The following is a 12155-nucleotide window of genomic DNA, read 5'->3' as shown; positions in this document are numbered from 1 at the left end:
GACAACCGCCACTGGGATGAGCAAGGTCAGGTGCCCCCACCGCACAGGCCCCATGGAAGGCACTGTTCATCCCTGTGAGCAGAAGCTGAACATCTGAAGGAGACAAGCAGGTAGAGAGGGAGGGTGACTCAGGGCCCCTGGTCACACTGTCTCACTCCCACCCGGCCCCTCCCTCTGAGTGGTGCCCTAATTGGTCTTCACAGCCTTGGTGACAAATGATCCTGAAAGTGAATTCCAGTCATACCTTGAGCCAGGCAAATGCAACCTTGCTCTGTCCCCTTTTTAATATGCATGTGGCACCTGCAGGCTACAGCTTGTTGTGCTGTGAGAATTATTTCTCCATTAAAATGCAGGAATTGGAGCTTTGCCCAGAAAGAGCAGCTAAAAATACTCTTCTCTGGGACATTTGTCCCCAGGATCTCAGTGGCCCCCGCCCTTCCCTCGAGCCCCTCACCTGCTGGGTCACTCCCACTAGCCTTGGATGCAGTATGACGCCTACTCCTTAACCCAGTTCCGTTGGGAGGAAAAAGGACTGGCATTCATACCCATTCCATAGAGGGGGCAAACCGAGGTTCAGGCAGCTTGTTCTGGGCCATGGCACTCTACCTTCAAACTGGTCCTGGGAGTGGCAGTGTGCAGCCTGGACTGCAGGGATGGAAAGCCCTCCTGTGCGACCCGCACACCATTGTTGGCAGCATCCCCTTACCCACAACCATGTCCAACCCTCACAATGATCCTATGGAATGAACTACTATCATCCCTCCTTATAGGTGGGTAAAGCCCAGTGAGGTGAGCAAACCCACGGTGGGGTGGGGGAAATGAAGGCAGAGACCCTCCTGAACCTTTTGATTCTAACACCAGTGGTGGTACATTAGGCAGGGTGACCGTCTTACTCACTCCCGGGGTCATCTACTTTATAGCAAGTGCCTCAATCAATAAAGAACATCACAGACATTTCAGAAGAGGACTTGTTGGCCCTAATTAATGGATAAGAAAATAAAGGTTCAGAGGTACAGGGGACTTATTCACAAGTTAATAGTGAAAACCAAGGACAAAAGTCAAGCGTCCTGACCCCCTGTGAACCCTGGCTCCTCCTGCTGCCCCTGCGCTGCCTGGTGCTGAGACTCAGTGGCCCGGGGGCAAATGATTACAGGGCCCTCCACAGGCTATCCCCACCCCAACCGTCCCTGAACCGGGCCCTCTGCACTCCTGTCTGCCTGCCATGTTCCCCCCTTTTTTTCAGTCTTTGGAGGTGGAAAGTGGTGAAACCTTCAGCCCTACTTTTCATATGAGTAACACCCTGCTCTGGGTCACAGGGCAGAAGGAGGTCCTGGGCCTCTGACTCAGGCCTGGTGCCCACTCCACTGTCAGCCAAAACAGGACTCCTTCCCTGATGTCAGCTCCTCACTGGGTCCCAGTTTTCCCATCTGCAAAATGGGCCATCAGCAGAGGTCCTAAACCAACATAGGGGAGGAGGCTTTTAAGACAAAGAAATCAGGGGCTGTTTTAGGAGTGGGCAAAGTGCCACACAGTAGCCCAAGAGCCTGGCTCTCCGCACAGCCAACTTCACTTTTCCAAGAGGGAAACTGAGGCCAAGGAGGGGCCACATGGCTCTGAAGACCCAGTGCTGTAAGGGTGGTGAGAGAAAGGATATCTGGTCACACGTCCAGGAGGACCCCAGGAGAGGGTCCTTCCCACGGAGTCCTGACACCCACCCCATTTCTACACACTTCACAGAGAAAAAGCTTTCTACAAAGGCATTTATTTCCCCCCAGAAACACCCCCCAGTTAACGAAATTCCTCAGAGTTCCACATTTAAATTAGAAATCCCCATGTCTTCTGTTGCTGGCAAAGGGAAATGTGTCAGTGGAGGTACATCAGAACATCGTCAGAAGTTCACTCTCCCAGAGGCTGGGGGCCGGCCAGAGACAGGTCAGGAGCCGTCGGCCCCAGAATAGCAGCATGGTGGGGGAGGAGGAGGGGCTGTATCCCCAACCCCAGTGGCCCCAGGTTTCGCCTTTGCTGGGCTCTTGGGGTCTATCAGGTTTTGGCTGCCTACCTACCTGCTCACCATGGAAAGACACTTGGGGAACCATCAGCCTCTGGCCAGCGGCAGGGAGAGGCTCCCTCCCTCTGTCCAGGATGCTGTCCATCCCCACCACTATGGGCAAGCAGTAGAGACAGGGGTGGGGTTGAGGCACCCAGGTGGCTGAGAGCACAATAGGGAGCAAGGCCAGAGTCCCCCTGAGGGAGCAGCCTGTCTTTTCAAGGAGGGTCCCATATCTGACACAATGCCAATGCCCTGTGCGCTCAGTGGGCATTACTGGAATGGATAAACAAAAGGTGGAAAACACTGGGGGACAGAAGCTGCCCCCCAGAGACCCAGTGTGACCAGCACATGTTTCCTGTGGGGAGAGTGGGCAGAAGGGTACTCACAGGGCACAGCCCAGGACACCAGGGAGGAGACTGGACCAGGGGAGGTACGTACATGAGTGTTTCAGCAGGGCACTGGTGTGTCTCTGCACTGACGGGCAGGAGAGGCCAAGACCAGGGCAGGGCAGGAGAAGGCAGGAGGAGGCACCGCTGCACTCAAGCAGGCACCCAGGTCGCAGTGCCCAACCTGAGGGCATGGGATCACGAGCAGGTCAAGGAAGGCTGAGAAGGGGGAGAACTAGTGTATCAGGACCACTGGAGAGAGGAGGCAGTGGCTGGCTGAGTGTGGCGTCTTTGGAAAAATAAGGCAGTGTCGTCAGAGAAGAAAGGCAGCAGCCAGATGTGCATGTGGCATGTCCGCTGGAAGAACAAGGGGGTGGGGTGGGCTGCATCGTGTGTCCACAAGAAACAAGGCAGCAGAATGACTTGGGAGTCACGTCCATTGGAAAAGGGAGGCTGCCGCCGGTGGTCTGCGGATCGCATTCTTTGTAGGACGAGCAGACCCACTGAGGTGGAACCCATGTGTTGGGGGCAAGGAAGCCCCAGTCCAGGGCTCACACTGAGGCCCCAGTATAGTCAGAGGTGGGGGCCCAGGACAGGGGCAGCAGCTCCTTGGCCATCATGGTCAGGCTATTTCTTGTCCATCACCTGCATTTCATGACAGGAAAGGGGGAGAGGGAAGCATTAGGTATAGGAGCTCTACTCTTGGGAGTTTGCCAGAACCCTGGGCACAAGGTCACACACTTCAAGGTGGGAAGTGTGCGTGAGAGTGGCCACAGATGTCTGCCTAGGGGTCCCCAGGGCTGAGCACTGCCCCAAAGCCCTGAAGCCCCGAAGGACACAACGCAGGAGCTAGGCGTCAGGCAGACCACGAAGGGCATCTCAGTCCCCGTGGGTCCACTCACCCTAACACTTCCCTCCCAGCAGCCCTCTGCCTGGCACATTTCCCTTCTCATCCCCCTGCCTAGCCCACTTCCCTCTGCTACAAGGAAACCCTTTCCAACTACCTTTTCCCACTCCTATGTCCCCAACAGCCACACTGTAGGGATTCTCCTTCCCCCTGGCTCCTTGTCTCTGTTCAGAGGTCACCCCATGGATCTGCAGCCCTGGCCTCACCCCACTCCCTGCCCTGAATGGAGCGTTTAGGAGGATGGGGCATGTGTGACCCAGGCCAAACCTCCCCATTCTTTGGGGGTCTGTCTGCCCTGGAAAGTAGCTCTACCTCCTGGGGACTTCCCCAGTGATTGTCCAGCAAGCCCAGAGGCTGGGGCCAGAGCAAAGCTAACCCAGGGAGGAGCACCCAGGAGCTCCAAACAGGGACCCAAGGTGACGTGAAAAAGATTACAGGTTCCATAGCCTTTGGCAGCCAACCTTGACTTTCTGGGTGGAAGCCACTCAGATCTGGTGGCCATGTTCTCTATCAAGGAATATTTTGTTCAAAGTACACAGAAACACATGCAGAGATACACATATTTATATACAAACATACATGCAGAGATGTGGCTGTTGGTTACTTTCAAGAAGAAAGAATCTCAAACTAACCTCCAAGTGACTATTTCCCAATGCAATGGTTTTCAACCTTTTTACACACTCGGGGACCGGTGAAAACAGGCAAATTATTTCAGGGACCACTAAGGAAGAAATCACCCTGAGCATATACAACATCAACTAAGATCTCTGGGTCTATGATCTTCATACAACATCAGGGTAGTTAACTCTTCCACAGACTGGCTCAAAATTTTTGGCAGACCGGTTTGCCAACAGGTGGTTGAAAAACACTGACGTAATGTAACCACTTGTTATGTGATAATGTTATAATATGGATACTAGTGATTATTAACATTTACTATCCAACTATGTACCTGGTCTGCCCAGCTGAAAACTGCACTTCCTAGTCTCATTTGAGTTAGAAATCACGTGACATGTTCCAACCAATGGGATGTAAATAAAACTGCTGGAGCTATTTCTAGCTAAGCCCTGAAAAAAAATGTACACACCAGTCCCCCTCTCCTTCCCCACACCCCCAGCTTCGGGGCATGGGTGCTGGAGCATGTTGGACTTGGGGAACTTTAGGTTCAAGTTGAAGAGGGCAGAAACCAGGTAAGTGAACGCTGGCCGCAGAACTTTGGTGGTCTTGATGTTACCTAATCTGAGACGGTTATAGGAGAGAGAAGTAAGCTCTTGTCCTGGTTTAGCCTGTCGTATCTGTGTCCTAAGAGAGCAGCGGGACCTTGGTTACTCTGCCCTCTGCCACTTCATGGAGGAGGGCTGCACTTCACCAGGGAGGGGTGATAATCACTTCCCCAAATCCTCCCCCTCCCTACATACAGGTGCACGCCACAGACACACACACACACACACACACAATCTCGTGCCACATGTGCCGTTACCTTCTTTGCTTTCTGAGAGTTTCAGAGGCCGTAGGACTGCAGAAGGAAGAAGCACATGTTGAGGGGAGGTGCGTACAGTGGTGGGGTTGAGGGCAGGGTAGGGAGAGAGGGACTAGGATGCAGAAACAGGAAATCAGGGGCAACATCACAGCACCAAGGAGGGTCCCGAGGCTGCTGCCCCAAGTTCTGGCTCCATTCTGTGGCTGGTGGCACCCCATGCTGGGCCTCAGTTTTCCATACCTATGGAATGGGAACCACTACCCTGCCCTCCTCTGAGCTAGAGATGCAGAGATGCACCAGGTCTGCCCCCAGACACAAATGTGGTGAACTGAGCAGCAAAGGGGCTGCAGGTCGCCTCAGATGGCCTCAGGACCGTATGGCACTAACCACGTCTCTAAGCCACCAGCTTCTTCCCACCCCTCACCCTTCTGTAAACTACATCTTCCTCAGAGGGTGACGAAGTTGGCCTGACCCCAGAGCTGTCTCCACGCCCAGACACCAAAGCAAGGAATTAACTGGCATAATTCACAGCAGTCCCAGGCGTCCATCTCCTGCCCTTGCTTCTGCCAGTGTGGGGAGGGAACTGGTGTCAGCTGGCACCATCCCAAATAGCTCAGCAGAAGCCAGAGGGAAGGCAGTGAGGCCACCATGGCCATGGGACACCAGTGCCTCCGCATCCACACATGCTGGGCTCCCAGTTGGAGTTCCCAAAGCACCATGACCTTTGCAAACCCGTCTCCTATCCAGTCACTCCAGAGAGCTTCAAAACAAGCCTCTGGCATCAGTGGGGCAGAATCAGGATGACATTTTACAGACAGGCAACTGAAGCCCAGAGGAGCAAAGCACTTTGACCAGAGTTACCAGACCTCCGACCAGAATGGGGCTATCTTAAACCAACTGCCTAGTAACAGGGCTCCATGGTACTGAGCATTCTGTAGGCACCTGGTATGGTACTAGGCCATTTATAAACATTACCTCATCTCTTTAACCCACACAACCAATGAAGAGAGTCTGTTCGTATGAGGAAACTGAGACTCAGAGACGAGGATGCTGAGGCCCAGGGAAGCATATGGCCACTCAGCTTGTATGACCAGGAGCTGGAACTGAAACCCAGGCTGCCCATCTCCTGAGCCCGCTCCCCTGCCCTTGTAAGCCACCAGATCCCACAGTACAGGGCCCCCAGGGGTGGAGCTGGCTGGGAGGCGGGTGAAGGGAGGCAGAGAAGGGGAAGGGGCACTGGGAAGGAGCCAGGAGAGCCCACCTCCAGGCCTCATACTGAGCAAAGACCACTCGCCTGGGTGGGGAGGCCTCTGTCCACACTCAAACCTCAAGCAGGTCCTGGCGTCCCCTCCCCTGTCCCCGTGTTCTTCCCTCCACCAGTGAGGCCAGCCTTGAGCTTAGACTCACCCGTCTTAGATCCTTCGCCATCCCCATCCTGGTCCTCAGCTCCTAGAAGAGCAAACAAAAGACATGCTCAGCCGCATTCTCATCACCGCACCTCCCTCCTGGGGGATGCAGGAGGCAGGCCTGACCTGTGGTCCTGTAGCTGCAGCCTGAGAGCAGGCAGCACAGAGTACAGGCCTGGGACAGGATAAGGGGGCTCCCCCCCCAGGAGCCTGCCACTCACCTAGCCAAAGAGCAGCTACTCTGCTCCACCGCCCCGCCGCCTCTATCACCTCACCCATCCACTCACTCCCCAGTGCAGTCAACCACCAACCTCCAACATGTCCACCCACTCCAGCCGTCAGCTCACCCATCCTCCCTCCAGCCAACCAGACACCACTGCACAGACATTGTCCGTCCTGAGCAGCCTCTTTCTGTGCACACACCCACCGTCCACCCAGCCACCTCCTACCTCTCACCATCTGCTTTCCTGCTTACCCAAGAAAACCCCTGTGAGCCCATGCACCACCCACTAAGGTCAACTTATCGCTCACCCATTTCCACTCCTTCACTCACCATGCCCCCATCAGCTTACTCACCAATGGGCAAGCCACCATCTGCCAATATCAGCTCACCACCTGCCGGTCACCAAAGTCAGCTATAACCACCCAGCCCGGCAGGTGGCAGCAGCTTTGTCAGGCTCTGTCAGCTCCAAGGCAGACACACCCACTCACAGCATGACCCTATACCCATGAAGCATGCACACTTGTGCTAAATTCCCACACTCTACACCCACGCTCTCCCTCAAAAACATCCTTTCTCATGGGACTCCCAGTCACACTTGTTTGCACAGGCGCTCTCATCACCTGCTCACACAGTCAGCTTTGCACTTCCCCCCACTCTCTCCCAGTCACACTTGGGCACACATTCAACCTGCCTTATCTGCACACCCACAGGCAGTCTGGCTCACACTTGTTCACATTCAAGACATACTCAGCCTCAAGACCACACACACACCTGGCCCACTGGCACACCCACACTCAATCCCATCACTAGAGAGTGACACTCCTACTGATGTCACAGATGCACCAACATGTCCCAGGACACATACATGCACATGCACCAGCATACTCCCTCACCTGTGTGCTCCTCTTCACAGCTCTGTTTGAGCTTCCTCCAGCACACGAAGCCCAGGGCCACCAGCAGCACAATGAGACAGATGGAGAGTCCAACAGTCACCCACAGGGCCTCTGGGGGGAACGTCATGGGCTGTCCTGGGAGGGACAGTGGGGAAGATGGGGAGAAACCATCATCTCTGTCCCCATAGCCATGAGGATGTCACCCTCTGGCTCCAAGGTGTCAGCGAGGGACTCCCACCTCTCTGGGCCCCAGCACTATGCAGAGAGCTCACTTAAGTTCATATGCCTGCCCTGGTCGGTTGGCTCAGTGGTAGAGCATCAGCCCAGCTTGTGTATGTCCTGAGTTCAATTCCCGGTCAAGGCACACAGGAGAAGCGATCATCTACTTCTCCACCTCTCCCCCTCCCCCTTCACTCTCTCTCTCTCTTTCTTCCCCTCCTGCAGCCATGGCTCAACTGGTTTGAGCACATTGGCCCTGGGTGCTGAGGATAGCTCCGGGCACTGAGGGTGGCTCTGTGGAGCCTCTGCCTCAGGCACTAAAAATAGCTAGGTTGCAAGCATGGCAGGTGCAGGGTGGATCTTGGTCAGGGCAAATGTAGGAGTCTGTCTCTGTCTCTGCCCTCCTCTCACTTGGATAATAAGAAAAAGGTAAAAAAAAAAAAAAGTTCACATGTTCCCTGCCCACTCACCCACACACCCTCCAAACCCTGCCACAGCCCTGGCTGGTGTGAACGTGCTGCAACGGGGCAAGGCTAAGGAGTGTGCAGTTGGTGGTGCTCAAGAACCCATGGCTCCCTGCTGACATGAGGTCACGCTTCAATCTCTTTAGGGGGATTCAAGGATCTCGGTAATTTGGCTGCCGCTCACCCCTCCTCCCCTGGCCTTTGCATCTGTTTCCACCGCAGGAACCTCTACTCTGGCCAGACTGGTGTCCTGACCATTCTCTGCAGAGACAACAGGCTTCTTCCTCTGGCCTTCACACATTGCTGTCAGTTTCCCCTACCTGAAAAGGGTTCCCAAGCTCTCCACCTAGCTGAAATCCACCTCTCAGGAGGCTCTCCCTGACTACCCAACCCCACCTGCTGACCTGCCCCACCCTACAGATGAGGATTCGGCCAACAACAGCTGTAGGCCACACCTGGCCACCCCGTGGCTTGCGTCTGTGCTGCCTGTGAGCTAGTGTTGGTTTTTCCATTTGTAAAGGGTTTCCAGAAAAATGGAAAAGGAGTAATAGGAGATGAAAGAGAAGGAGCAGCAAGAGCTGGTATGCGGCCCAGGGAGCCTAAAATACCTCCTGTCCAGACTTTCACAGAGAGTGTGTGCAGACCCTGTGTGTTGATGAGGGTGGGTACTGGGGGCACCAGAGCGAGGACACGTGGCAGGGGCGTGTCTCCATGAAACATCAAGGGCCTTTCTGAGCTGTCTCATGGTAGACAGAAGGAGCTGGGGCGCCCACACCTAGGTTGTTGGCAAGACGCTGTTCTGAGCACACCATCCTCTGGCCCAGTCCCCGGAGCCCTGCCGGGTCCACGGCAGAGGCCTTCAGGACAACACATCCAACCACAGACGGTGCTGCTGTCCGTGCTCTCCAGGCACTGCGAGCACCCAGAGCGTCTGCAGCCAGAGTCCGCAGCTCCTGCAGAAGGTGCCCTGAGCTCCTCGGCATTGGGGGCCCTGACACAGACGTGGGCAGTTGTGACAGATGTCACCTTCAGCTGGCAAAGCTGCTGCCCTGGACACTGGAAGCAAAGGGGCACGTTACCCCAGTCAGCAGGAGTGGAGGCGTCAGGAGGGCCAGTCCAGGACGTACATGGAAGAAACCCCCAGGGAGTATAGATGTCATCCTGCAAGGATGACAGAGCAGAGCCACAGAAATGCCCAGGGGAAGGGAGACTCTTCCTGTGTTCACCCCTAGCTGGTGCCTGGGACACAGGGCAGACTTGCCCTCACTAAGCCCATAAAGGACAGAGCAGGGCTCAGACCTGCATCCTCAGGCCCCATGTCCAGTGCAGGCTCCCTTAAGCCCCCTCCACTCAAGCACACTCAGCTCCACAGGCCTCCAGCGTATGGGGGGGGGGGGGGACAGGCTGAATCCCAGGGTGTTTTACAAGACACAGAGCTGCCTGGAGCAAAATACAGGCCAAGGGCTCCGAAGTAGGCCAGACCTGCTCTAACAAAAATAGGAGGCTGGGTGTTGGGAAGGAGAGAGAATTAGACTGAGAGGCTAGAAGTTGAATTCTGGTCCTGGTTTCTCTGCTGACTGCATGGTACTGAAGTCAAGTTCCACAGACACCCATGCATGAGCTTAGAGGGGCTAAACATCCTCAAATTTATTTATTTATTTATTTATTTATTTATTTCCATGTGTTCAGGGCATGAACCAAGCAAGGGCACAGACCAAAAAACCAAGCTGGGATAAAACAAGGAGTTACTTTGTCCCTGGCTGATATGAGACAAACACCACCAAACCAGATGTAACTCTGCCGAAGTCAGGGAAAAATCCTCAAAATTTCAATGCACACTATTCCAATTCTCAAAGAGGAACCTGACCTCTGGAAGAGCCAGGTGCTAGTCTGTGGCCCTGGTCAAGTTCTCTCTTCTCTCTGGGCTTCAGCCTCCTCATTGAGAAAATGAAAGCACTTTCCATGTTAGTCACTATAGTTTAGAGCAGGGGTCTCAAACTCAACTCAGCATGTGGGCCGCAGAGCAAGATCACAGCCCTTCGGCGGGCCGCACTAGGTCTACAAAAGGCAACTGTTACGCAACACTTTTCTCACTGCAGTTAAAAACCAAAAAAAATCAGTACAACAAGCACAATCGTACATGCAGTTTACTCAGTGTCACAAAACGACCAGAAACTGTAGTTCGCATCACAACTGCTGTTAACTAAGCTAATATCTAGCTAGGATGCTAGAGAAATGAAAAATACAAGTAGGCCCCTAGGCTTACTTAATTTTATCCAAAATATTTTGAACTTTGTGGATTAGTCTGCGGGCTGCACAAAATTGTTCAGCGGGCCGCATGCAGCCCGCGGGCCGCGAGTTTGAGACCCCTGGTTTAGAGTAAGGATTTTTTCTTTTGCGTGAGGTAAATGTGCTCCCGGCAATCACATCTATACTGGCAAACCCCTTCTGCACAGTGTGGCAAATATCCAACTCAGCCCAGTGTGCAGATTACCAGGCAGTCCACCAGTCCTTCAAGGTCCTCCCAGCTCCTACCCGTCCCTGGAGAATCCCTGTGACCACTCCAGGCAGTCTCACAGTCTGATAGTGCTCATTCTTTCCCATAAAGCACCAGAAAACCTCCCCTTCTCTAAAAGGTTAAGAAGACCCCTCAGAATACCTGAGAGCCTGGGGCCGTGACTTCCCCACAAAGAGCACTGACCCAAGGGGCTCCCATCCTGGAGAGGGGGCAGACACAGGGAACACTGCCTTGCCAGAAGGAAATGCCTAAAATAGAAGAAGTGAGCCTGAACACCTGGAAGATGTGTGAAGGCCACGTTAGGTCCTGGGATACTCAAGTGGAGGAAGAGAGAGACAGGAATAAGTCAGAGAGCCCTGAGGTTCATGCAGCAGCTGGGGACCAGATGCAGATCTGGCTGCGGGTGGGCTGGGGAGAAAACAAGACAGACCCTCCCCAGAGTACATGGAGAAGCCCCTGGGAAAGTTCAGTGTGTCCATGGGGAGGGACTGAGGGGTCAGACTGAGACCCAAACACATACGGAGACAGCCCCCCTTGGCTGAGTGTGAGCCTAAGCCTGCTCCACATGCCCAGGCACAAGGGATGCCCCTGAGATGGGCACTCAAGGAAAAGGATGTCTGTCTGGACTAGGATTCCCAAACCAGAGACTGTGGTGTCAATCTAGTATTTGACCACATGGGGGCAGCAGAGAGAGTCGTCCCGTCCCCGTCCTCCACCCCCCCCCCCCACCCCCCTTCTGCCGTCTGTTGGCCTGGGTTAAGAACTCCATTACAAAAGGACTGACTTTGATAGGGTTGCTAGGGACTGACAACCTGCAGAAGCCCAGCTATCTCTGGGGGCCTCCGACTCAGAATGTGACCATGGATGCAGCCAAGTCTTCCCATCACCCAGATAAGTTCCCGAACACTCCCTCACCAGTTCTTGGGCCTGTGCTATGGGGCTGCCCTAGAACTCCCACCCACATCTCAGATTCTGGGCAGAGACTTGGCTCCCCGCACAGGAAACCTAAGTGCCACCTAAAGTGCTCCTCAGAGAGCAAATATTACAAACGCCTCTTCTCGGCTCTTTAAGGTAAGTCTCTTAAGAACTTCTAGGGGGAAAGTTTAAGACACTTTTTCAAAATGTATGAAAATAGTTTTCCAAGTCGTCTGAGCACCCAGATCAACCTAAATTCCAGCCCCGGGTCTAGGAGAAAAGGGGGTGGCTCCCTCCATCCTCCCCAGCTGTTCATCTGACCCCTACCTGTGACAGTGACGGAGCCGTGAGCGTCCTGCTGCAGCACGGGATTGCGCACCAGGCAGCTGTACGTGCCGTTAGCACCCAGCACCACCTTCAGGACGCTGTGCACGTCAAACAGACCCTGCTCATTGGCCATCTGCGACGTGGTCACATTGCCCACCAAAGGTCCTCCCTGCCCATCCTGCCAGAACACCTCGGCCTCAGGGTAGCCCCGGGAGCTGGAGCATGTGATGGTCACTGTGTCCCCAGGCCGCAGGTCCTTGCTGGGCTCCAGGGTCATGCTGGGCTTCGAGTAGGGGGCTGGAGGGGCACAAAGGGTAGAGGTCAAGGCAAGGCAAGGGCAGAGGGGCACAGAGGAGGAACTGGTAAC

The 12155-nt window shown here is 54.5% G+C and overlaps 1 protein-coding gene and 1 non-coding gene across 5 annotated transcripts in view; both read right to left on the bottom strand.

Moving 5' to 3' along the window:
- Window positions 1–1758: 1758 nt before the first annotated feature.
- The window catches only part of CD276 (CD276 molecule), a 46820-nt gene continuing 36423 nt past the window's right edge, over window positions 1759–12155 (bottom strand). For all 4 annotated transcript variants that reach the window (XM_066278104.1, XM_066278102.1, XM_066278103.1 and 1 more), the window contains 5 exons: window positions 11789–12085; window positions 7346–7480; window positions 6231–6272; window positions 4824–4859; window positions 1759–3081 (listed from right to left, as the gene is read on the bottom strand). In XM_066278104.1, the coding sequence (XP_066134201.1) occupies window positions 3059–3081; window positions 4824–4859; window positions 6231–6272; window positions 7346–7480; window positions 11789–12085 (533 nt within the window). In that variant the 3' untranslated portion in view covers window positions 1759–3058. The remainder of the gene's footprint in view (window positions 3082–4823; window positions 4860–6230; window positions 6273–7345; window positions 7481–11788; window positions 12086–12155) is intronic.
- LOC136336688 (small nucleolar RNA SNORA48) lies at window positions 9706–9843 on the bottom strand. The gene has a single exon (XR_010731519.1). It is a non-coding gene; the product is annotated as a small nucleolar RNA SNORA48 (small nucleolar RNA).

This window comes from Saccopteryx bilineata, chromosome 4 (assembly GCF_036850765.1).
Source record: "Saccopteryx bilineata isolate mSacBil1 chromosome 4, mSacBil1_pri_phased_curated, whole genome shotgun sequence".
NCBI lineage: Eukaryota > Metazoa > Chordata > Mammalia > Chiroptera > Emballonuridae > Saccopteryx > Saccopteryx bilineata.
This window is presented reverse-complemented; position numbering and strand designations above follow the sequence as displayed.